Here is a 26,674-nt window from a genome sequence, read left to right as displayed (position 1 = left end):
ATGTAACAGGCAGTAGCACGCTCTGTCATGTAGGGGACGCAGGTTTGTGGGAAGAACATAAAATAAAGGAGTCTTCATTAAAGAAAGCACGGGCAGGAGACTGAAAGGGGCTGACTTAAGGGAATGGCTTTCTTTTTTTGGAGAAAGATCTAGGCATCTTTAGGACTAAGGCTAAACACATAAGCATATCTGACCAGCCCTCGCTACATATACACATTGTACAAACTAGTTAAAATAGTATCTTTTTGGGGGAAATTTTTTGTCTGTTGGTTGCAACTACCCTATGTCTCTGACAGGTGAACTGTAAACCACAGCATCTGCTGGAGAGATGGGAAAACATACACTGGAGTCAACAGTGGACTGAGAAATAGGTGCACTGTATGGTTTTTCCTTTCTTTGCTAAATCATCCAGTCCTGATTTAAAGTAAATTGAAGATTTCTGTGAACCATGTGTCTTGAGTCTGAGACTGTAAGACAGCTGTTCTTGCTCCTTTAGCTGTTCGCTGCAGCCTCTCACCCAGGAAAGTAGTTCAAAATGCAGTTTAATAAGAAGACCTGCCAAACTGCGTTGATTAGGCACAGGGAAGGACCAGAGAAGCATTCTGACCAGCAAGCTGTTTTTATGTGACTGAACCCTTTTATCCCCCTATCCCTGCATTTTTCCCTCTGCTTGTTCCTTCCTAAACCACCTTGACCCCCCCCTTCGCTTCCACCCTGAACAGCCCATAGTGAGTCTTGTACAGTGTCATGCTGCTCTTCCCCTGCATCCCATAATGAGTCCTGCCTGTAGCCCTAGGCTGTGACACCCCCTCAACACACACAGTGGGAATGGTGCTCCAGGGAGCTCCTCCTCTTGACTTAGGGTGATGGGTCTTGATCCCTCTCCTGGGACAGCCCTGGAGGTCAGTTCTCCAACAGCATTACTGAGGTTCCCCCCTCCATGGCTCTGTGCTCATTTGGGGGGGGGGGGGGGTAGGGGGCATGAGTGCAAGAAAGTCTTTTTAATGCACCTCTATGCTTTTATGAGTGCTGTTGATTTTAGACTCTATTAAAACAATTGGGCTCCTCCTGCCTGTATTTAGAGAAGAGGAACAGCCCCCCCAACTCCACAGGATAATTTGGAAAAAATCAGAAGAAAGTTAGAATTTAGTTCAGAGAAAAAAAAAAAGTTGTAGATGGTAGATACCATGAACATGCTTCAGATTATCAAAACCACTTTGTAATCAAGTGTACTCAATGTAGAACACCATACCCATAACAAAAAATTCATAAGACACTTTTCTTACAAAATACAGTATTTTTCTCAATTGCTCTGTGTGGTGTTGTAAACAAATGGTCTATTTGGTAGGGCAGATTAATCAAAATACTTCACGTGACTTATTTAGCACAAATGCAGTACATGAAAGGCAATAGCTTTAGGTAAGTTACCACTTAATATGGAATATGAAGCACTGTGCTGCACCCTGACTTTTGTGCATTTTATACAACAGCTACCATTTGTTGCCAAGATCACTTTTATTTAACTCATTTCTCAAACCTCATCTAAAGGGACACATACGGTACTATTACCATGTCTTGCATCTTGCCCATCTCAGTTTGTTGAATAGTATCACTGTACAAGATAAAGAGATGACATTCATATATTTTAAGATACTTTTATTTAATAAATAACTTCAGTAATAGCACTGTAAAAAGTGAACATCTGTTAAAATAAAAAGGCACTTAAAACAAGGATATGACTATGAGGCAATTCGAATGGTCAAAGGCAAATATACATGGCACATGTCAAAAATGATGTGTGACTCATGTCACATGACAAACTATGCAATCTTAGCTACAAGGTAAAGGCAAATTTACAGCTAAGACTGCCAAAAAAAAAGAGCGCTTGTGTCGATACAAAAATATTACAAAAAGAATTGCAACCACATAGGTTAAAAGATTAGAAAGGTGACAAAGCACCAGGCTTTAAACCAAGGAAACATTACAGAAGAAAGACACCGTATGACAGAAGGCTCTTATGTGTTTTGAGGATGTCTTGGTAAAAAGTACTTCATGATACTGCCACCCAGGACTTGAATTTACAAAGAAAAACTAAGCAAGTTACCAGTCAGCAACTTTTTCAGTAATGGCATGTGTTTTAAAGCTGTTTTCTCTTTCTTAAGATTCTTCCCAACACCTTTCATCTTAACCATAATCTGGCATTAAGGAATTTAAGTATGCACACACTTTTCAGTCATTTACACTGCTCATTTCCAGCTTACTCAACTTACTATATACTTAATCACATCTAGCAAGTAGAAGACCAGTTATTCATCAGCTCCGTACTAAGTGAGTTTAATTATGTCTGCAAACTCAAGCCCTGATTTCCCTGTAAAGCTTAAAATTTTAATACTAAATGGCTAGGCAGAGCCCTCATACTGATTGCTTTAACCATTTCCCTCCCAGTCATGTCATAGCAGTATCACATCCTGTAGAAGACCTAGATTCACAGCACAGGAGGAAAAAAACATCAAAAAGGCACCATGTGACCTTAGCTGACTAAGCTATGCAGTCTCAAGTTTTTTTGTCAGACCCTGGCACTGATTATTTTTATTTGCAAAAAAATAAAAATAAAAAAATTACATATGGTACATTTTCAAAACCTGCACAGGAAAACAAACCTATATGTAATGAATTAGTAAAATCACTGCAGTTTGCCCTAAATCTATCTTACTGTGACTACAAAAATTGCTATGCTGCATACAGTGTTGTGAAGTTATACAAGCAGTGCTCATTTTCCCTCATATTTAGGATTGACCACAGTTGTCACTGCACTCTTGTAAATAGGATTTTCACCCTAGAAAAAGAAAAATATTTATATTAGCATTTGAAGAGATGAAAAAAGCATGGCATTTGTGAAAAGTGTAAAAAATAGCTTAGAAAATTACCCATTAATGTTTTGCTTTTACACACAAACAGCTTAAGTCAAACCAGATTTCCCTCTAGCAACTCTAACAAAGGCATGCTCAGCTGCTAAAGCAAAGGGTTAGGGCATGATCCTACTCAGCTTATGCCACAGGTTCCCTCAGAGCTGATGAGCCGTGTGTGCTCATCAGAGGGCTGAGCAGTCAGCACAAGGCTGCAGCCCACGATACCTTTTAGAGAGGAAAAGAATTGCAAACAACCTTGTTGGAAACCATGACTGACAGTTACAGACCACATGCTACTCTAACAGACATTTAAATAACCTACTTCATATTACAATAATTTAATTCTAGAAATAAAGCACAAAGGCTTGAGGTATTTTAATAATACACATTCAGTATTGATGTTGAGTGTTTAGCACTTGTCATTCTCACTTTGTTCCTGCATTTTTTTTCTGATATGCATAAAATGCACAGTTAAAACTAAGACTGGTGCAAATGCTGTAGTAAAAACATTATTTCTACTGATGTAAGATATGCCTACTGAATAATTGCTTATTTCTTCCTTACTGACATTTGAAAACCTCTAAAATAAGCTTATTTTAAGCTTCCTTTGTTCCAAAGTTTTCTGTATGACTTTTACCTCAGTAAATCTTACTCAATTTATGGCAAGTCCTTGTATGCCTAAGATGAATGGCTTGAACTCAAATAGATAAATCCTATTAGAAAGAGAGCTACTGCTACATTTCTGTTGATACAGTGTGGATCTTCAGTGCTGTACTCCTATCACAACCTAAACTTCAACCTAAATAAATGTTGTTTACCAACATAAAAGTTCTTCAGTGAATACAAGGAATATTTCTTGAGGAAATTCAGTACAGTGCAAATGTCAGCCTGAATGTAGTTCTGGCCAGAACCGTATCTCGCCATCATCAGCAGTAAGGGAACACTTGTGCCTTTGAAGTACTATCCAGTTGATACAGCTTGTAGCATATTAATTTAATTCTACTCTATGAAATTACAAAGCATTTTAAATATTTCAGGTTGAAACAATTTTTTCGTACAGTGAATTAAAGGATATCCTCTTCCTCCTCTATCCCCCAACTTGGGATGCCAGTTTTTGATAGTCTGTTTTGGGTGTAGAGCAAAGTGGGTCTGTTGAACTTGCAGCTTTAATAAAATAGAATTGCAATAATTTTGTTCCTTGTTCTTCTTGCAAGAGTCAGCAGACTGAATCTTCAAGAAGGACTTTTATTGGGAACTAAGGTCAAATTTTAAACCAAGACAGATTATTTTAAAAAAAGTCATCCACCTTTCCTAAGTGATAAATGGAGATACCATATTTTGTAACAACAGCATTAGTAGAAGAGAGGTTAATGAAAATACAGAACTTTGTGGTGTTTTTTTTCCTTTCGTATTATGTTGCTATTTAAGAAAGCTCAATATAACATTTTCTACTTGGGACTCTGTTGCTTAACCAGAGGAGTGTGTCTGGAACTCACTTGAGGATTCAGTGCTGGGACAGCTGAAAGGAGTATTCTCATCTGAATACCAGATGAGAAAGCTTTCCATTCACTTTTCTTACTTAAAGAGAGAGGTGTTGGGTAGTCCTTCAGAGTGTAAGTATTATAATGCCTTCTGCTTAAATTTAACACAGCTAAAACTGCAAGACATAAGCGTGACCTTGGTATCTCATGACTTAGAATAAATAGTGTTGCTCTAAGGAAGTGCCTTATTCATAGGTACGTTTTTATACCAATACAAACATCTTGGTTATGTTTCCCTTTACTTGGATATTTCCTTTTACATGGTAGTAGAAGTCGGTCACTGGGTCTCAGCTCTGGCTTGGAGAGGTCATCTACAGATAGCGTATCATTAAAACTAATAAGGACATAGTATGTAAATGTCTACTAGTCTAACACTGATCTCACTTCTCTTAGGTCACCTCACAGCTATCACATGTTAAGAGCTTTTAGAGAAAAAACAACCTTCTAGATTTTTAATTGGACATTAAAACATGGTGTTCCAAACCTCCTGTCATAGACAAATACTATTGTTTTTTAAATATATTTGTTTGCTGTACATCAATGCAGAAAATATACTGGTTTAAGCATGCAAAGTTAGAGAAAACACTTTTGCCACATGCCCTTAGAAATGAAAATATCATGCACACTTGAACCGAAATGGAATTGACAAGCCATAGCTATATGCAAGATACAAAGAGTCGAATATATTAGAATAAAGCTAGAGTTATTAAAAAAAAAAAAAAGTACCTACAGAGAATAAAGAATAAAGAAATATTTATTTTAACTAGACTGGGCTGCTCAGAGGGTAAGTTTACCCTACTGCTGGAAAAAGACATACTATAAAGACTACTACATAGGATTTTTGCTTACCATTTTTCTCGATGAACTTGCTATTTCAACAGTCACCTAAACTACCTATATAGTGGGTTTAAATCCTATGTCACCATAAGAAACTGAACTCTTGAATATTCAAAACTTGTCCAAATACATTGTTCAAGAGCCGTGTCTTACTATTTTCAGCTCTCATAAATGATCATTATTTTTCATCAATATAATACAAGTCATCTGTCAACCTGTAAAATGGCAATTGCAAAAAACGAAGACCTAGCTTAAGGGCAACAGAAATGACAGGGTGTCATCTACTGCTCTACTGGAAGACTGCAGGTGAGCAGCTAACCCACTATTAAGCAAGTTTAATGGTATATTAATAGTTCAAATCTAAACCAGGCAGGCAGTGAAGACCGTAAGGTCAGACAGCAGTGGAATGACACTAAGAGAGTATCTATGCTGCAGGCCTAGGACAAACTGAACCCAGTTGAAGCTACCTAGCTTGAGCATCAACTGCAAAGAAGCCCTGGTGATAGCTCCCTCCCCATGGCACACCCAACACTGGCAAAGTATTCGGGCACCTCGTCCGTGGCGTGCTCCGTGCCGCAGCAGTTCTACTCATGGCAATAATCAAGCTGCATACATGTATAACTGCAACCAGGCACGGGGAGGGTTATAGAAACTGCAGTCGGGTTTTGTGTATACATACAAACCTGGATGCAATCTCTTCCAGTGGATTTTTCTTGTAATGAGGATAGCAGATTGCTTCCTTGCTTTGGTAACACAGGCAACTATCTTCACCTTGCAGTAAACGGAAGCTTACTTCAACAATCCAACATGCCCAGAAATCTTAGTTACAGGGGAAAGAGGACTTTCTCCTTTTCCTTCCTATGACTGACCCATTCTAACAGTACTGATCTCCTGCTTTTTTGGTAGCTAATAGAGTTAGAACCGTCTCCTCTTCACTTTCTCCCCCTGCCCAGGTTCAGAAATTCCTGTGATTACTAAAGAGGATAAAATCCTATTTAAAAACTGACACACCTCAGACTTCTTTTGATCTTCAGAGTGAATGAAACAGAAGGAAGGGGGGGAAACCTTTCTTGAAAAAGTACGTTTTGAGGTGAAATGGCAGCACTGAGGACATTAGACCCTGGGAGAGTCATGAGGAAAGGGGAGAGAACACAGAATGGAAGTTACACACGAGCTGGGTTGTTAGATGCTGGTCCTACATGCAGCAGAGAATATGCAAGCGAAAAGCACAAAAAAAGGTAACAGAGCCTTAACCAGATGGACTGTGTAAAATGTTAGGATGGAAAAAACTTAATTTCCTCTCCAGAATAATCAACTCTGAGAAGAAAAATGGAAAGGAGCTGAATGTGGTCCAAGTGGCAAGCAAAATAAACATTTTTACAATCAGTTTTGGAGACAACGGAAAGTGAGGTGACTGTAGGAAAAAAAGGAAAGATAATTCATTAAGCAAGAGCTCAGAATGCTTGACAAAGTATTTGAAAATGTTAATCACAGTGAGGACAGATAATGAGTTTAAATATCCTTATCTCCTGCTTTCTCCACTGATTTTTCCTTTTCAAAATCAAATTTTGAGTGCAACACTGAAATAGGGAGATAGCAGACAGAATAAAATTAGAGGTACAGATCCTTCCCTTCCACTGGCCCCTGCAAAATCCCGTTGAAATTCAAATGGATGTGTTGCCTTCCTCACTTTCTCAGATCCCACTCCCTTCCTCTGACCTGATCTTCTGTATCTCTTGATACTCTTCTGACATCTATTCCCCAACTCATCCTCCCTTTCTCACTCCTTCCCCATCAACTGAGAAGCCCAGGGCAGGGGGAGAACACCTAACCTAAAGCATACAAGAAAGCACTCGCCAAGTCCATTGAAGATATCCATTCCCTCTGCTTTACAGACTTGCTCCTCTGCGTGTTGTGGTTTCTCCTTGTGTGTGAAGACAACTGAAGCCAGCATTTCCTCAAAAAATGTGAGGTGTTCAGTCAGAGTTTAGAGGGGACAAAGAAATCAGAGGAAAATATAACTGGAGGGGACAGGAATATTTCCTCCTCTCACATCCTGTGGAGGACCCCAAGCTGACCGAGATACAAGGACTATGATATTGCCAGTTTCACTAGAACTGGATGGAAAAGTAAGATGCATATCGAATTATCAATCCAACAGAGTATATGCACTTCACACTTTAAATATAGGCTAGTTCTGTGCTAGGTTAATATGACAAAGCAGTTAATAAAAATCTGTAATGCTGCTCTGAGTGTTTCCAAAGTTATGCTAATGAATTTATATATAGGCTGGGAAATCTGAGGAGCATCTAAAGCAGCTTTGCAAACACAGCAACTTCAAGCAAACTGACTGCCGATTAGAGGAAGTCACAGACAACCTCCCCCTGCCCCCCCCAGCTCTGGGCTTCTCCACAATCTAAAGAGCTTTAATTCAAAGAGCTGTTCCATTATATATATATATCTCCATGTATTTATCCACAGGTAGCTCCTTGTAGAATAATTTTTAATCACTTGTAGAATAATTTTTAAGATGATACTTGTGGTATTAGTAAGTAAGCAATCTTGCTGTCAAAACAAATGAAAGATTTTCAAGCTGCATTCTGTAAAACCCCAGAATCAAAGCAGCAGTAGATCAACTGAGCAAGACTCAAACTGTGATTAACCGACTGTGACACACAGTGAGTTTGAAAAGTGACATGCAAAGGAAAAAAAGGAAGAAAATGAAAGAAAATACAAACTGAGACTTAGAGACCAGCTTTACGTCCATAGTTTGGATTCTTGAAATTGTTAATAGGGCTCTTGTATATTGGATTTTCTTGCTGAAGTAAAAGAAATGGTCAGTGTCGAATAATTCAATAGAAAGAAAGAAGGAAACATTCTCAACTATCACCAAAAAATCATGCTATATGTAAAGAAAAGTTAGTAATTTCTTCCCAGTGTAGAATGAATTAATTTAAACTTAAGAGAATAATAATAATAAAAAATCTTTTTATGAAGTGTATATGGGCTTTGATTTCTATAGAACAGTAGTGAAGGGTTTTGATTAGTAGATTTTTAAAATTTGCCCAGGGAGGAGAGACCCTATAAGCATATGTAAGCCTGCAGACCATAGGCTTGTTTTTCTTAGATAATTTTCTATTGACAAGGGGTTGGGAAGATTTCAATACACCATTATCATCTATGTTTTGTGACCAATTACTGAAATCTCTCAACCAAATTTATATGAATATTTACAAGATCTCTTTCATAAGCATGAAATTTTCCTTTTTTTTTTTTAAACAAGAGTAACTCTCATCTTCTGACAGAAGCTGTATGCATTTTAATTGTATGTTGTAGAGTGTGATGCAACTGCAAAGCTGAACTATTCTGTCTTCATCACATTTTCTCCCTGGAGTTTTATTTCAGCCTAAGTTACTACTCACTTTTCTAATCAAAGATGTACTTCTCAAAGAGGAGGATTTTTTGCTATTGGTAACAAATGACATATGTTTAAAAACAACTTAAAATAAGGTTATTTCTGTATTCCAGCTTTTTCCCCTATAGAGAAACAATTGAAATATTTAAAGCACATGAACAAAAGTTTTTATTTTTCCTTAACTACTGTAACTTTTATACAAGTAAAAGCCTCTTGACTTACCGTGTCCCACTTGGCATTCATCTTCTCCTTTTCAAATTTAGCAAACTCTCTTCTGTCGTGAATGATCATTAGTAGTTTCCAAATCAATAATAATGCAAGTCCAATGAGAACAATTCCAGCAACCACACCAGCTACGATGGGAATGATGTCAGGGCCACTGGGGCATTCTAGGCAGAAAAGCAAGTGAAACATGATTTTACAAAATGGTAAAGGCAATACATATCCAGATACTTTTAAAATTGTATTTTGTACTGAAGCCAGTATTTGAAGCATCAGAGAGGCTTGATATTAGCATAAGTTCTGGAATGTATATGTCCTGTAACATTTTTCCACCTTATTTTTTATTCTTCTAATGTTTTACCTTACCAACAAAGCAATTCGTATTCTGATGATTAAGTCTACACACAGCTAACCCCTTAAGCTATTGATCTAGGTTATTTCTGGGTAAAATAACTAGCAATTATATTTTCAACAAGCAACAACTCTAAGTCAGGATGGTGCTGAAGGGATAAACTAGTTAGACTACAAATGCAGATTAACAAAATAGTCTTCACATGCCATATTAATAGCTTTACAGAAAAAGGGAGCTTAGTTTTACCTCTGACAGCTATATTTATTACTTATCTCTATACATTAGCACCTAGCACTTTGCTCCTTTGAGACAGATTTTTATGATATTTCCTCATCCTGGAAATTGATCTCTGCTGAATTTGGAAAAAAAACCCACACTTTTTTGTGGTAAAAGTATCATATACTTTCAAAATAAATGAAGTATGTGTTTGAAAATAATAATACAGAGGAAAAGTGATTTAAGGTGACTGGCAGATAAAAGTGATAGTTCTCTAAAATACAGCCCAATGCTTTTATTAATATAAAATTCTCAATAATCACAAACTGAGCGAGGACTTTTGTAGAGCTCAATGCATAAAATGAAGCAATTGGAAGCAAATAAATGCACCTCCTGTACTGTCAATACGAACACTGCTGCCACGCAAACCGTAGATGCCTAATGCTGGCAAGCTGCCTCTGCAGGAGCAAGGCAAGCGGGGAAGGGCCCCGACTGCAATCCCTGGGGAGCCAGCAAGGGGCAAAGACCTGCTCCACCGCTGTATTAACAGCTCCACCTCTTTGATGAGCATCTGTATCGCACAAAATTATGGCGCCTCCTGGTGCATAAAGGCTTGATTCAACTCTTAACTAAGCCAACAGACATGAATACGTGAAAAAGAATCAGACTCCAGATGGATAATGTATGTGCTGGCTTGTCCAGAAGACCTAGAGCCCTGTCCACTTTTTATGTTTTGGACTACATTTTTTCAGAATTTAAAACATTCTTAACAGAAGCCATAGCTATTTTTAAGAGGTACTAACCAGCAGACTGTACTAAGCTGATCACCCAGTGACCAATTCCTAAAATCCCCTGACTAGAATACAGCTCTAAACCTTTCACACACAAATAAGGTATATATTTCATATCAGGCTTATAAAAACCAGGAAAGCACACACTGCTAATGTGCAAGAACAGAGTTTTTGCATCATTAGATGCAATGTCCAGGGATCTGAATTAGCAAAATTCCTGGTAAATAAATGGGAAATGGTTGCTTAAACTATAGATTTGTTGTCTCTTGTTCAGTCTTTTAATACAATATACTCAAAGAGGGCTGAATATTAAGGATCAACTAAGCAAAAGGCTTTTCAGATCTATTCTTGAAGGTAACTGGGCTAAGTAAAAGCAAAGGCTCCTGGGATGAAGTAACTCAAGCAGTTTGCAACACAGAACACAGTTTTGGCTTTCTGTGCAAGGCTGCTCCCATTTTATTAAGGAAGGGAAAAAAAAAATTGAAAAAACCAAACCAAAACAACAACAAACCCCACACGCCATTGTTTTAAACCTGTAAGAGAAGCCCAGTCAAAAAATGGTACCAAAATTTAGGTATCTAGGACTTGTTACAGGATATGTAAAACAAGCAAAAGTATACACCAAATGGAAACATGAAATACTTGAACAAATTTACATATCTGATTTTTTTTAGTTTATTTTAAACAAAACCTGTTTCTGTCAGTCTAGCAGACTTGAAAAAAACTGGATCTAAAAAATTTTTAAAAACTGAATCTGAAAGTTTTTATAAAGCTACTCCAGTTTCAGACGTCCACAACCTGTGGTTCAGGTGAGGTACTATTTTTGAATGCATCCAACCAAATCAATCAGAGCTACTTTGTAGAACACAAGTGACAGGAAGAATTAACAATGGTGAAGGGAGCATAGACAAACATCACATTTATACCTGGCGTCTCCACCACATGGACATTGGCTTCACCGTTGGAGTTGACGGAGTACGTGAAGTAGAACCAGCAGTCATCAACATCCTTCTCTTTGCAGTGAGACAACGGATCAGGCTGTCCAGGCTGCGGCAACTTGTCTCGGCTTTCTACCCGCGTCATGTTGAAATACATACATTCCTGAGAACATGTTTCCTTCTTTTCTCCTTTATTGAAGGCTCTGCATTGAACACAGTCCCTATGGAAATAAAAATCAGAGCAATGCTTTTAAATATGTGCACAATGGATGTGTAGCACTTAATCTAAAGAAATAAAAATTCTATTGCCGTAAAGGTCAGGAAAAAAAAATAAAGCAACACACAGCTTTTTACAAGCTGGAATGTTTACGCACCTTAAGATTAACAAAAAACAAAACAAAACAAAAACAAACCTTTTTACTAAATTGCTCTTTCACTGAATAACCCACAAACTTCCAAGGATAGACCTAAATCTCTAAAGCAAAGAATACTAAAACTTTCTAAATATCCCCACCTGGAATATGAACACTCTCTCAAAGAAGGCAGTATAGGAACAGGAGACACAATGAAAAGATATCTGAGAGACTGGCGGGTTAAGAACAAACTGAGTGACAAGCCTTACAATGAGATATGACTGAATAACTCACTGAAGTAAAGCAGACTGAGCAGGATTTTTACAGTAAAAAGAAAAGGACCCTGAAAGGCAGCTGCACAAAGCCAGTAGTCACCTAATCATAAATGCTAATCATAAATGTATTTCAAAACTTTTCCATGCAGAATATCCCTGGTTTCCAAAAGCCTGGTTTTCCACAGACAGATATGCAAACTTTTTTGGCCCACATCTAGATTTACTGTTCGACTTTCACAATAATCTGACTTCTTTCAATAGGTTTGTAGAACATAAGTTTTGAAGCAATATAGAACAGAAGTTTTAAAAAAAGCTTAGTTGAAATCTTAAATAGTCTGAAAAAAATCAGGCAGCATAGCTTGCTTACTCTTGCTGCATTCATTTCAAAAGGCCAAGATGATAAGACTTTACAGTCTGTCACATTACAGACCAATGTGCCCTCAAACCCTGCAGAAGGTTGGTTGCTGACAATCATATATGAAACAGGGGAAGGCTGAAACCTGCGCCAGTCAATCTGAATGGATAAAAGTGATATAACCTAAAGTACACATTTCCATGTGTAACGTAAAAAAGGGCAGGGGGAAGAATTTGTAATTCTTAGTTCTCATCCAGTCACTTCTGTTCTCCGAAGGTATGATATGATATCTCTACATTTCAGAGCAGAATAAAGCACAGTATCAAGGCCCTCATTTTCAAAACTGTGCACATAAGTATCACAAGCCCCAATATAAAGCATTTCGGAAACTAGAGATTTGACTTTACAGGTACTTACTTGTGCTCTGCACAGACACCAAGGCAAGTCTGACACATTTCACATGTGGGGCCTTGGAATTTGGGATCTGTACAGTTACAAGTTCCACATTCACAGGTTCCTCTTCCGTTGCAAATCTGCCCATTAGATGCCATACATGGAAGAGTATCCAAAGAGCAATCACAAGCACTGCCAGTGAAGTTGGGGAAACACTCACACACTCTACATTTGCAGATACCATTTCCTGTGTATTAAAAAGGTATTTCAGTGAAATGAAGCCTAATATAAAACATGCAATTGGTGACAGTAAGAAAAAAACGTTTACTGTTTTAGGATAGATACAGGGGAAAAAGATTAGGGAAGATTAGGGAAAGCTGATCAAGAACAGTATAACGTGATGGCCATTCCCTGGGAGTGGAGAGCGCCAAAGCACAGCTTCAGTTCACAACTTTATGTTCATATAGAGGCCCTGATTGCCAATATCTTTGCACATATCACTACATAAGCTTTTAAAACAAGCTCCAAAAAGGTGATGAATGCACTACCAACTTAGCTTCACAACACAGAAAAATGAAGCACCTTTGTCTCCCTAGAACACTACCATTCTGCTGCTGTAACTACTACGACCTCATTCATCCTACCAAACTTCATGTTATTAAAGTAAATTTTGTAATAAACAGCAGAAGTCAAGGTAATTTATGTCATTTCTTAGAGTTGTGATTCAAGAAAGATGCAATTTGAATTAACATACTATATTCTCATGATCACAGACAAATGGGTGTTCTACTAATAGGCAAATGTTTTCAGTAACTATAAATTTGGGCATATTCTCATTTCTCTGTTATCAACTAGCTATATATTTTTAAGCTACGTATCACTACTTTACAGGGTGGAGTTGATAGATTTGTAAACTGTTAGCCACTTTTTTCCTGCTGAAAACTCTGAAATAACTTCTTACCTCCGCAAATCAAACCATTTGATCGATCACAGTTGAAGTTATCACATTCACAATATTTGCCAGAATACACTTCATTGGTGTTTTCTCTTTTCTTGCATACACATTGTCCACAAATGCATTCTCCATTGTTACTACATATTTCTGTGCTGTTCTCCCTCCTACAGTAAGCATCCATATCCTCACTATTTACTTCATCCGTACTACATTCGCAAAGTCTTCCAATACGTCCTTCATTACATCTGCAAAGTAAAAACATGACCTAAATTGTAAACGCAATTAAAACTCATACAATAAGACTGCAAAAAACAGCACAGGTAACAGGAGTAATAGTGACTATTTTTTCAAGGAACTTTGAGTTCAATTTCAAAGGAGATTCCCAGCTGATACCTACCTAGCAGTTCTTGGAGCTGCTGGAGATAACTGGACTAAGTTGTTCCTATGCTGATTACTTGTTCCAGGTGAGAAGCTAAGTGCCACCACCTCTAACTAAATTGCCACATAATAATAATATAATAAACTGCCACTATTAAACCCTCTCTAATGTGACAAAACCATAATTACTTTTAAGTGACAGTGACTGTGCACTGTAGCTGCGGTCATCTCTCAGTGAAAGAATTTCCTCATGAGCAGCCATTAGGCATGGGAGGTGATGATTTTCAGAGCTGCTGAGCACCAGCAAATTCAGCTGGCATCTTTGATAATGCGACATGCAGAGCCTCAAGGCTAAAATATTAATAAACAAACAGAGGTTCTTGGCATCATCAGAAATGACTGACTGAAGTTGTTGTCAGGCATCAATCAGAGATAATGCTTCCATCAGGAAGCTGCTACTGTTGCAAAAAGCTATTCTTATCCACAAGTCTGTTATGCCCTATGTGAAACCAGAGGGACACTAGGGACAGTAATACAGAGCTCAATAATTCTTTCTATAGGCAAAGATGAGAAATCTGCTTTCTTTATTTCAAGCAAGCACAAGAAAGTGACTGCAAAATGAAGCAATTTAACCAGTATTTATGGCCTAAAGTGGCTTACTCCTCAATATACTGAATACTAAGTAGGTAGGGAGCCATACTCTCAAATCCTTCCAATATTCAATTAACTTCTGCCATCAACTTCACTAGACAGATGTTAGTCAGTCCTGTCCTAGAAATCCTATAAGTTTAAAGTCAGTATCTTTTCCTCTATATTTAATAAGCAGCCACATATTAAAAGCATGAGGAACAAGATCTATATATTTTACTTCAGGTACAGTTCACTGAGCAGGGACCAATACTGCTTTCTAAAGACCTGGATTTAGTTTTCTTAGAGAAGTACTATATTTCATTCTGCTCTTACCATTCTCATCTCAAGGGTTTCCAAGAAGAAGCAGTTTTTGTTTTTGCTGTAGGTTTCTTGAAAAATAAAGGCTTAAACCTGGACTTACTAGACTGATCTTCAGCCAGTCTTCTGAAATTCTAAGATTTTGCTTTACCTTTGTGTGTTATTCCAGAAATCCAGTATCATTTTACTTGATTTTCAAATATGTGATGAGGAGTACATTTCTAATCTACTGCCTGTGATAGGCAGTAATGGAAATAATTCTAATTCTTGGTTGGAAATTTCAAACGCGTAAGTATACAAAAATTATATATATTCTGAAGGATTTAAAGATGTATACAATTACAAGGAACATTGCAACACGGCCTCAAAAGGCTACAAATAAAGTAGGGAGAAGAGATTGGGGAAGTCATTCAAATTAAAAGGGTCTTCTTTTACAACTGTTGACTTCTCCCTGCTATTAAACAATTGTTCAGAGTCTGAATAGGAGCTCCTACAAAAAACTAGGAAGCCTTGGATTTTCTTGAGATCAGCAGACTTCATATTTGAAGGACAAAATTAGATCAGCATTAACGCTTGCAAAAATATCACGAATTACATCCATTCATAATTCCATAGTTTTTCCATACTACATGGATCTTAAAATTAAATGAGGGAACAGAAAAAGCAGTAAGACCTATATCCTTTAAAGGACACACTCAAAAGCCACATTCTAATTCTAACTTGTACAATAGTACCAAACTAATGAACAATCCTATCAGTTCCAATATATGGATTCCTTGCAGAACTAAGACACTATGGGCAAAACATCCTAACATAAATAGAACCATAACATTAATTCCTGCCCCTTCACTCATAAATATTAAAACAAACAAAGGAAACAAAGGTCTTGCTCGTATTTCCCCTTTCCAAAAATAAACAAAATGTCCACTTACTTACCTGCATGCACCACATTCAAATGTGCCATTTCCCTCATGGCAGGCTGGACTATTAGCTTCTCCTTCACTTTGACACTGACATTCACAGACAAACTGGAGATTAATTTCCACTTCTTCAGTGAAACCTAGTGGTTTAATTTTAATTGTTTCATTTTGTCCTTTCTTTGGACATTCATTAGCTGTTACACTAATCTCAAATTTAACCTGCAAACAAAATTAATAGACCGCCATATTACTAAAAGGAGTTTTGTCTATATAATTAAAAAAAAGTGTTGCATATTTTCTATGAATTTTTTATTTGAGAGCAGCACATATACTTTAAGTTACCTCATCTCCAATTGAAATGTTAGAACATTTTCTTCCATCTTCTTGTGTGTCATTCACACCATTCTTGCAGTAAGATTTATAACTGATTGTCACTCCTTTTGGTAGCTTACTGTTCTCCAGGATAACCTCTGAAGAAAGGGACTAAAACAAAGGCTAGTTATTAACTAACTTAGAATGGAGTTATAAAAGTATTTTGCTGAAAAAAGACATTTTAAAACTATACACACTCTAGGCACCAATCCCAAGCGCATACTAGAACTAAGAACACCAGTTCTGCTACAAGCAGAAGTGAGGATGCCTTGGAATTAGGGTACTTGCTCAGAAACATCTACTGCTTCCTAGGCCAGTGCCTTCGCTGCTGGCCTGCAGGACAGTCTGAGGCAAGGAGCGTCTCCCTCCCTCCTACTGCCACCGCACAGCAGATAAGGCAAGACATGCAGGAGAATGAGTGAAGGAGAGCCTCTGGGACCTGCTCGCCGTCCTGACTGCGTGTGCTGCCCAGCGACTCTCACGTGGGAAACACAAGTGGTCTCTGGCTCTGAACTCAACACGGTCTGGGCGAGGTGCTCTCCTCCAGCTGTGTTTTGAATGGAGTCAAACGCTGTGGAGTTTGCCCCTCTGGGCAGCTCCAATGTGCCAAGAAACGCGAGCTCAGGGCTCGACATGGTCATGGCGTCGTGGTGACCCCGTCTTACAACGGAGCACTGTGACGCAGGGAAAGCGCAGCAGGGCACTGGCAGAGACTAGTTAGCCTCGTGTTTTCCCAAGGAGAACGGCTGCTCATTTACACGACACAGATCTGAAGAGAGAGATCTGGGGCCAAATCCAAGAGCCCCTGAGGTTGATGGAGATGTTTTCACTGGGGACAAGAGCCTGGAAAACGACTCTTTACTCTTCCACATGGAAGGAAGGTAATGAACTGAAGGTACTGAAGAAACAGTGTTTTTGTTTTAAAAAAAACATGGCTGCTACCATTTCCTTTGTAATTGTGTCCTAAGTGGCGCTAAAAATATGTCTTTTTATTTGTCTAATCTCTAGGCATTCAGATGCTATGTCAACAAATGTGGTTTTATTACAACTGCTATATATTTATAGTTTAGTATACTAACTTCCTATTTGGTAGAAAAATTTAAAATCCACCTTGGAGTATCTGCCTGAAAACTCACAATAACTTAAAAACAAGAAAAACAAAATACTACACAAATAAAATCTGAACTTACATTGTATGCATCTATGATCAGCTGAATAACATTGCTAGAGTTTGAAGACAATGTTCCCACCGCTGATTTTGGTATTAGATTTTTCAGTTCCTTTCAATATTTACAAAAAGAAAAGGAAAATTACAATCTTTCTACAAAAGAAACTATAAACTGTACTATAAATAACTGTATGGCGATGTAATGCTATAGTGGAGTCAGGATTAACTGCTTCAAAAACAAGGCTAAAATGTTGCCAGTGGTCTTCACGATTTTTGAAGTCACACAAAGCATTACTAGAATAAAGACAAATATCTAGCCTTTTTTTCCACCCCCTCTGCATTTTCACTTTATATTTAGTAATTAAGGAAGCCATTCATGTTATGGTAATAGAACACCAAAACCTTCTCTCGCACAAGTAAAAGCACAGTGCTTCTAGTGTATTAGAAAGAGGCAGGTGAAAGATGATTTCCAGTGGGTGGAAAAACAAACAACCCGCCCCCATCACCACTTTACAATTTCAATATAGCTAAAATAGAAAAACAGCTTGTTTGGATAAAAGAGGGAAAAAATATCCACCTCCTTTACTCAGTCATTTCCTATTTCACAATCACATCCAGCAGTCTAGCTGACTTTAAATATCAGGAGTATAAATAGAGCACAAAGGACAAAACTGTCTCTTTTGTTTCAGTGTCCGCATTCCCCTCAGCTATTCTGCCATAAGTGTCCATGAAAAGTAGCACTGCAAATCTGCTCTCCAATCCCTCCTACCTATAAACCCTGCAGAGAACCTAAGAAGGACAAGGTCACTTTCTCCTTGGAAAGCACATGCACACTGAGGATCAGTTTGGACAGAAGATGGGGCAGGGGGGAGAAGTACAGAGAACAGAGGGATGTATTATTTAGCTTTACCTTGTAAACTGCTTGAAACTCTTCAGTAACAGCAAAAATTGTCTGAATATTGTTCTCGCTAAGCTTCTGTACCAGATGAGCAATAGAGGGATAATCCTATAAAAATCAAGCATAAAATACAATTCAAATTTGGGACACACATTAGAAAACAATGAGAAAGATTCTGACATTATAAATACAAATCATCTTTATAAACACATATGGCATAAGCTGACTAGTTAGAAGTCTTATGTTTAGAAAATCAAATCTAAGACAAAACAACCCCTGTAAACAATTAGGCACTGAAAACGATCCATATATACCTATATGAAAAGATATATATATTTTATTTTAAAGAAGGAAGTAAAATTCCCTGCCATTTAAAGTTTCCAGCTAAAATTCCTAGCCTCAGTGTTCTCAGAAAATAACTTTTAATAGTTTTCCATAAAACTTACTTCAAACAAAACTACTACCTTTTGCACTGTTTCATAAAGAAAAGCTGAATTTATTTGTTTTTTATTGAATAATACTCTTAATTTTAGGAATACATGAACACACAAACTTTGCAAAGCTTATTGTATTTACCCCATCCACTGAATGTATTTCTTTACACCTATCTACTTACCAATAACCATAAAGGCAAAGTTGTTAAGCACACTTTTATCAAAAACTTTGCATCATAAAATTTCAAGCAGTCTTCAAAGACCTGGCTGGGGAGCTCTCTAACTGAGTGATGTTCTTCAATAAACCCTGAAATACTGAGAACTTTTCAGAAGACTTCAAGAATGCTAATACCATGTCAATATTCAAAAAGCAGAAGTGGGATGATCCTCATAATTATTTATTTAAAAAAAAAAGCAAATAGCTAGGGAGTAGAAATAAGCTATGACTAATCAAACTAATGGCAGTAACTGTGGTTTCATGCTTTCCTACTTTGTCATTTAGTTGCACGGGTGAACTCAGGACTGTAAGACATTTTAATTAAAAATTAATATCAAATTGAAAAAAAAACCCCCAACACACTCTCAACAGAACTCATGGTAAAATGGTTCAAAATGGCTAACAGACTCAAAAAGTACTCATGGATGGAGACTACTTAAAGGTACTTCTACCTCTTAAGTCCCAAAGAAAGAAAAGAACTAGGTATGACAAAGACCGATGAAATGATAAAAAAAAAAAAGAAGAAGACAGAGCCACCACAGTTTGCCAGTGAACAAAAAGGGTAATTAATCTTAAAAAAGTAGTAAAGGTTAAGTTCAAAAGATGTAGAGTGCTGAAACTACACTAGATGACTTAATGATTTCTCTCAGCTTAAGCACCACAAAATATTCATTTCCCTAGAAGCTGATGTAAAGACTTACATAATAGTGGCTCATCGTGTACATATTATTTTCCAGATGACATTTCCCATCATTTGGCAAAACAATTCCACCAAGTTTACCATCTCCTGCAAAGTGAAATCCAGCATCCGTGGAAAACACTAATAGTCTTGTAACATTTCTCCATCCAATTTGTTCCTTAGGACACAAACACACAAATTTTCAGTATTTTGCACCAACTTACTTTAAAGTAATGGAGACCAACAGATAAACGCACAAAAAATCGGACACACTTAGAAGAAACAATACTGCAAAAACATCACCTTTGAAATTATATAATTTGCTCAAACCTTAAAAGCACTTGCATTTAAATGTCTGTTCCAAAATGTTTGTTGCAGGAGTTTCACCAAAGGCAAGTAACATTCTTTTTGAGAGTTACTTTGGTCTGCTCAGTTCTCTTTACAATATCTGAAGAGTGACAGGGCTTTAGAAATCACGCACATCAGTCCAGCTCTCTAATTTCCCCAAGCCCATTTCTGTCACTACCATACAGCTCAAGTATATAGGAAAACAATGTATAAAGCACTGCAGCAATTTTCAAATGAAAAATAATGGCTTGCCCAGAGTTAGGCTTTGAAGAACCATCAGGCTTTGCCAGTTTGGTCGAGGTTCATACCCTCCGCGCAGTATCTGCAAGAGAATCAGCCTTTTTCACTGTTCCGCTTGTATTCTGGCCTGTAATTGCTGGGCCTAATTCTGCAAGTTGTCCTTTCCTATTTTTAGAAACTCATCCAGAATTGAAGCCCTAATTAATTTAAGGGGAGAACGCAATACAAGAATCTTGCATAAAAATCAGGTAACCCTCATTTTTTTTCAGAAGGTTTGATTGACACTGCTCTTCTAAATGAAGACTGTAGATTATTTTTCAGAGAGTCCTGACTCCATTGATCAACAAAATAGTAATACAGTAGCAAAGCAGTAAACTTGTATATTTTTAGAGGAGCCTATGTCATGCAGGTGCATAGAAGGGTCTATTGGACTACAGAAAAAAATCAAAGAATTCACTGACCTAGATCAGATCTCCCAAAAACGACCCCAAATCAGCTTTTCATCTACTTCTATCTGAGAACGTAGTAGAAATTACAATTCAATAAACTATTCTGGCCATTTTAAACAGTGAAACAAGAGCTATAAAAATATATGAAGTTTAGAAATCATTTGAGAAGAGCTGCCTAACTATTTAAAATTCTAGACACTTGTGAGCAGAATTTGACTTCTTTTCTTTTTTTACAGCAATCTTTAAAAATATTGTCTTTGGAATGCATCCATCTGCTCTGAACATGATCTGTAATCAGCATTTTACATTTCCCGGTTGTATATACATATTTTACTCACTAAAGGTCCCTATGAAAGACAAATTCATGCATTTATGCAGTCTGTCTAGTCTACCTTGTCTTGCAAGCACAGGGATGTGTCCCACAGTCTCGAGTAATGAAATGAAGCATTGAAGATTTGATATTAATCTTGAAGTCAGCCACTATAAAACAATAAGGTTGTACTAAAGCAATTTTATTTAATAGTGCAGCAAAGAAAATTGATACACACTTACTCCACAAACTGCAACTTGCATTATTGCATCAAATCCACCTTCAGGAGAATCCAAATTGCCAGAAATGTGTTGTTTACCTACAAGTTCATTGAATTTATTTCCTTCACTGGTAAGGCTGAGCACATTTTTATAGCTAAATGGACTTGTACAGTTCTGGTCACCTGTACAGGGATTTCTGAGTTTGGCTGGTGTTGTACTTATATATGGCATCACAGTTTTCTCCACAAAAGAGCCAAAGCCTAAGACAGAACAACAAAAACCCTGTAAGTTGAAGAACGGAACTCTTATTTATATCCTGATATAAAAGAATACGAATTCATTATAGCTGAACTGACTTCAAAAATACTCCTCATTCTTGTTTACATTCCACTTTCTCCATCAACACCAAGTATTGTTATATTCCTCAACAGGATCTATTTGTCAGAAGAATACCTGCCATAACACTGTTAGCGAAAAAAAAGTTCTTCATATGTAATCACATGAAAAACATCAGGAAAGAAACTTCATTTGTTTGGAATATGTATATCTTTCTTACCAATTCGAAAGTCTGAAGTTATTTTTTCCATTTCAAACATCAGAGCAGTTCCAAGACTTTTCACATTCTCTAAATCATCTTTCATGGAATAGGAGAGGTCCATAAGATAATAAAGATCTATAGGGTAATCTTCAGCTCTCTTGAATTTTAATGAAAATGTTTGGGGTTCCCCTGTTTCAGAGATTACACAGAAGCCATTAGACATTCCAGAATAACTGCACTGGTAAGAAAAAAATCATCAGTATCTCGACGACTTTCCATAAAGATGCAAGATCTAAACTAATGTTGAGTGAATTTTTCTCCTATTAACTGAAACGATTAGCATTAAAGTATGATGAAAAAGTGTCAAGAAGCAATTATTTCTTTCCGATGTCCAGCTGCACACTTAACATATTTGATTTCTCCATATAAAATTCTAGCCTGTTAAACTCAAGCCTTTCAGTTGCCTCAATTTGAAATCTGGATGTATGCAGTAATTTTAGAAAGGTTCCTATAATAATAGCAGTTTTCTATATTTACTTGCATCCAAGATGACTCCAGAAATTCTCAGGGGTTAGTGTAGGAAAAATAGTGTTGAATCAGTTGTAAAAAAGAAAAATCAATTCTGGATAGGATATTTCAAGTTACTTTGCATCAAGTATGGGGTGAGAACACAACAGTGAGATGAGTTAGTATGTGTCTGAACTGCAGGACTAAACCCTGAGCTTGATCACAGAAATATGTAGTCTTACCCACTGAAACTACATGGAAAGAGACTGCAGAAGAATTACTTCTATGTGAAATGAAGAAAGTACTCTTTTGCCTATTATGTCTGAAAAAAGGAGTGGAATTATAAGGTTTGTTTCCCCTCCTTCCTTCTGGGTGCTAAATAGTGATATTGCTGTTGCTTAAGTCTGCTTAATATTTAGAAAATATTTCCTTAATACTCAACAAAATAGCAAGCAGGGGAAACCATAAGGATCCAGCTATGCAGTAGCAGTCTGGCTGTTATATTAAAAGCCCAAAGCTTTGTATTCTCCTGAGCTGTGTTTCAAAAACTCTTCATGGAAAACAAACATCCCCTTGACACATACATGGTCCACAACTACTCAAGGGTGCAGAGAGCTTGTGACCAAAAGAAGTGCTTATAAACAGGGCAATGATCTTTTGGGAAATTATGTTTTGGCTGCTCAGATCCCTCATATGTTCTGCTGAATAAACCTCTGCCTCGACAGAAGGACAAGAATATGGTCTCCAGAAGCTGAAACGTTCCCATTAGAACTGAGATAACATCAAAATTGCAAAATAACTTTCATTCCTTTCCTTCCCTCTCCTCAGTGCGCTAAGCTGCCTCAGATCATTTTGCATTTATTAAAGCAGCCACCACCAAGCAGCTGACTCCTAGTGCAGGCTCTTCAACCAGGTAAATGCAAAGTAGTTTTTTTGATGCAGTCCCTAGCAACTCTACTCAAGGATAAAATCTCCATCATGCTCAAGTAATGTATGACCTGTTATAAACACCAGAGTTAAGAAACAAAAACTTAACCCACTACCCCAAAACCCAAAAAACAAAACAAAAAACACAACATGCAACTGACCCTTACACTCATCTCCCTCTGCTGTGATATGCTTTAATATAATCAGACGCTGGATGAAAATACCATAACCCCCCCACCAAAACTCTTAAAAAAGCAAAAGCAGCCCTCAGAGAAGCCTGTCTCATTGCAGGACACGTGGCTGAAGAATACTATTGCCTTTGAAATCCTCCCAACAGCTTTCCATGCCCTGGAGGTGGAAATACTCATTCCAAGCACTGTCACAGGTGGCAGCTTGGTCCCAGTAGTAATCCTCACTGGTTTCTGTAAACAGGCTTTAGCAGTCTCCTGCCTAGTTCATGCCAGTGTGAATATTTCTGCCCTGAACTGAAAAACTGATAACCACAGCTAATGTCTACTCTAGGGTTTGTAATTAAGAAAGCTTTTAAGATTCTGCCCTGAAATCACCTAGAACCACATGGAAAAACCTGAATTACTTCCAATTTCAAGAGAGTAATTCAGCTTGAAAAACTTAAATAAAACATGAGAAGAAGAGTTTTTGGCTATTTTAATTCATTAATCACAAGCTAACCACCAGTTTTTGGGGCTCTGACCTGGCCGGAACATCCTTTTCACTGCATCACCTTCCATTTTGCCCAGGAGCTATGTTGGACCTGAAGCCTCACACAACATTCCCCTCCAAGGGCGGGATCCCATACAACCACTTTTAAAACTTCCACAAAGTTTCTCTACTCTACTTCACAGCTTCATTGCAACTGGTAAAAATCTGACCCTCTCTCAGGCTCAGAACATGAAACATTAAACTCTGAGTATTAGCAAGCTATGATATATTTTTCAATACATCCCCAAAACAGGACTCACAGACAGTTTTTCTTGATCTCTCCTGTTCCTATGTCTTATCCTCCCCAGCTGAATGAAATTAAATTGCCTTTATGCATGGGAAATGGTAGACAACTATCTTGCTCTCACTACTACAGTCCTGTCTCCACACCTTTAACCTCTGAAAACAAAATACTTTATATAGCAATCTGACAATCTAGTTGCATGATTGCAAAACCGTTCAGTTCTCAGACTTGCAGACTTTGGGGAACAGCGGTACTTCAAGAAATAGGAAATCCTAAAAAACTTCTTTAAGGTTTTGCAGGCTCTTTTACTCTCATTCCAAGAAGCCATACTACAGAAAATCAACTGCAAAATATTTGGAAACAAAATCATTTTAGCTTTCCAATATATCTACCAATCCATGCTCACACTTTTATAAGCTGAATCTATACAAGTGATAAAAATCTGTACCCAAGCTTTTATAAAAATCAGACGTTGGACTATCTGAACATATGGGGTTAACCTGAACAGCTCTGCTCTCATTCAGCTGTCTGAACAATAATAATTTCTGAAACAAAATGAATAAAACAATCAAAACATAAAATGCAGATGTGACCAAAAAAAAAAAAAAATCATATGAAGACTAGAATCAAACCTTCCTTACCAACTCTTAGCTTCAGTACTAATTTTTGTGGCTGGATCTGTGTAATGGCCTCTGGTTTCAGCTTCTCTGCAGCACCTATCTTACGATTTGTTACCTCTCTATCTTCAAGCACCTGTTTACTACCTCTGGGATTTTCTATATCTTCTGTAGGGCAGCCTTTACTCTTTAGTGCTGCCAAGTCATCACATCGGGCAGACGTTGGTTCTCCTTCTTGCAAAAAGTCCTAGAAAACAGGGGCAAGAGTATCAAGTTTACAGCTATTTGCAATTTGTTACACCCTACACACTATAACACTTCCTACATTGACCACATCCCCCTTTTTTTTTTTGAAGTCCCATAATAAAACATAGTCCTGAAATATGTTAAATTTTACTAAATGAAGTAGTGACTACCAGTCCAGCAGTTTGCGTTTACTTATGCTGATCTGTGCACAAGATATATGTAGGAGAAATGAAAAAATATGCCCAATGTCATCTCTGACAGAAGCAGGACGTCCTTTTAAATCAGCTACTCTAGAAGTGCCAGCAGATGGAAAAAGCTTGTATCTTCAAGCAGTCACCAATAACGTGAACCTATTTCTTCAGCCTACTTTGCAACTACCCTTCCTTTTAACTTTTTTTTTTGAAAGGCTTTAATTAAAGATTACATAAGAGTACATGGGTAGTATACATCAAAAAAGGGCAGCGTGCTGACAAGGCAGGGAAAAGACAGACAACAACTCTTATTTTGGGAAAGTTCAGTACAAAAGCAAGATCCATACATAAAAAAAGGATTACTTTGCCCTGAACACAAATTACCATTACCTCAAACCCACAGAAAACTTTAACCTCAAATATGAATAAATAAGGCTTCTATGAGAGAAACGTCAAATTCTGAAAAAATATTTTTCCAATAAATATTTGCTTATAAATGAACACATTCTAAAGATTTTCTTCTGTTTCTAAAGAAAACAGTTCAGCACATACCGATTATGTTGCAGTCTGTCTTCAATATTGTATTTCCCAAATTTAATCTTTAATTACCCAAGCTGCCATTCTCTTTGTGTTTCAGACTAAAACAACAACCCACCTCCACGAACCAACCTATCACACCTCAGCTACCAACAAGAGAATACTAAAATTTGAACATCTTTCCATTTTAAAAGCAAACCTTCAATCTCTTCCCCTACCCCACCTATGTCTGTCTAAAATTACCTCTACTCTTATGTCACTGTAAGAATATAATTAAATGTACCCAGACAGACTCCATGCTGGAATGATTTTAAATAACTATGAGACAGCCTTTAGGGTCTGTATAGACTTAACATTTAGCAACAGAAAAGTAACCACATTATGAATGGCAGATCTACTAAAATCAGCTCTTCATTAAATCCATGGTATCTGAATTTTTAAGTACACACATTAAATTGAAGAGCTACAAGAAACAATTACTGGTGAAAACACATTTCCATACATTCAGAGTATTTGTTTAAATTTGAAACTAAGGAAAAAACAAACTATAAAAAGAATTTTGCAGTAATACTTACTGTTTTTTTACACCAACCACAGTTTGGTCCTGCTTGTATACATTCACCACATGATTTTGCATTAGCTTTTATGCAGTCACTACCACCTACCAAGGAACACAGGTCAGTCACTTCATTTTTAAAAAGGGTGCTAATAACAATATAATTTTAGTTTGTTTCATTCTGGCCTTGTAAATCAGGTTCTAACTACAAACATGTTATTAATAGAAATGAGTGATATATTGCTACTAGCACTTGTCTAATAACGATATATTTAACTACACAAATAGCTGCTAAATATACATCATTTTAAAGCAACATTAAAGTAATGCAAAAAAATCAGCTCATTTACCTTGCTGAGCAAATGCACTCCATATCAAGCAATACAGGCATCCAGCCCAGGTGAGCAATTTTAAATTAGCCTGAAAAATAAAAATAGAATACCAAATTGTATGATTT

General features: G+C 37.2%; 2 protein-coding genes across 5 annotated transcripts in view; one reads left to right on the top strand and one right to left on the bottom strand.

The window, feature by feature from the left end:
- CCDC7 (coiled-coil domain containing 7) overlaps window positions 1-8,924 on the top strand; it is a 71,789-nt gene extending 62,865 nt beyond the window's left edge. The window contains exon 34 of the mRNA XM_064505805.1: window positions 297-8,924. Within this exon, the coding sequence (XP_064361875.1) occupies window positions 297-300 (4 nt within the window). The 3' untranslated portion in view covers window positions 301-8,924. The remainder of the gene's footprint in view (window positions 1-296) is intronic.
- The window catches only part of ITGB1 (integrin subunit beta 1), a 46,070-nt gene continuing 21,035 nt past the window's right edge, over window positions 1,640-26,674 (bottom strand). For 3 of the 4 annotated variants that reach the window (XM_064505811.1, XM_064505808.1, XM_064505810.1), the window contains exons 2-16: window positions 26,568-26,637; window positions 26,237-26,322; window positions 24,712-24,934; window positions 21,691-21,861; window positions 21,156-21,394; window positions 19,589-19,744; window positions 18,249-18,344; window positions 17,361-17,450; window positions 16,141-16,281; window positions 15,815-16,017; window positions 13,559-13,797; window positions 12,622-12,844; window positions 11,210-11,442; window positions 8,925-9,091; window positions 5,157-8,106 (exon numbers count right to left, since the gene is read on the bottom strand). In XM_064505811.1, the coding sequence (XP_064361881.1) occupies window positions 8,032-8,106; window positions 8,925-9,091; window positions 11,210-11,442; window positions 12,622-12,844; window positions 13,559-13,797; window positions 15,815-16,017; window positions 16,141-16,281; window positions 17,361-17,450; window positions 18,249-18,344; window positions 19,589-19,744; window positions 21,156-21,394; window positions 21,691-21,861; window positions 24,712-24,934; window positions 26,237-26,322; window positions 26,568-26,637 (2,412 nt within the window). In that variant the 3' untranslated portion in view covers window positions 5,157-8,031. Of the gene's footprint in view, window positions 2,837-5,156; window positions 8,107-8,924; window positions 9,092-11,209; window positions 11,443-12,621; window positions 12,845-13,558; window positions 13,798-15,814; window positions 16,018-16,140; window positions 16,282-17,360; window positions 17,451-18,248; window positions 18,345-19,588; window positions 19,745-21,155; window positions 21,395-21,690; window positions 21,862-24,711; window positions 24,935-26,236; window positions 26,323-26,567; window positions 26,638-26,674 lie in introns of those variants that run through there. The other variant, XM_064505809.1, reaches the window with a different exon arrangement.

This window comes from Dromaius novaehollandiae, chromosome 2, assembly GCF_036370855.1.
Source record: "Dromaius novaehollandiae isolate bDroNov1 chromosome 2, bDroNov1.hap1, whole genome shotgun sequence".
NCBI classification, from domain to species: Eukaryota; Metazoa; Chordata; class Aves; order Casuariiformes; family Dromaiidae; genus Dromaius; species Dromaius novaehollandiae.
The sequence above is the reverse complement of the archived record's forward strand: the minus strand, read 5'-3'. Positions and strand labels throughout refer to the sequence as shown.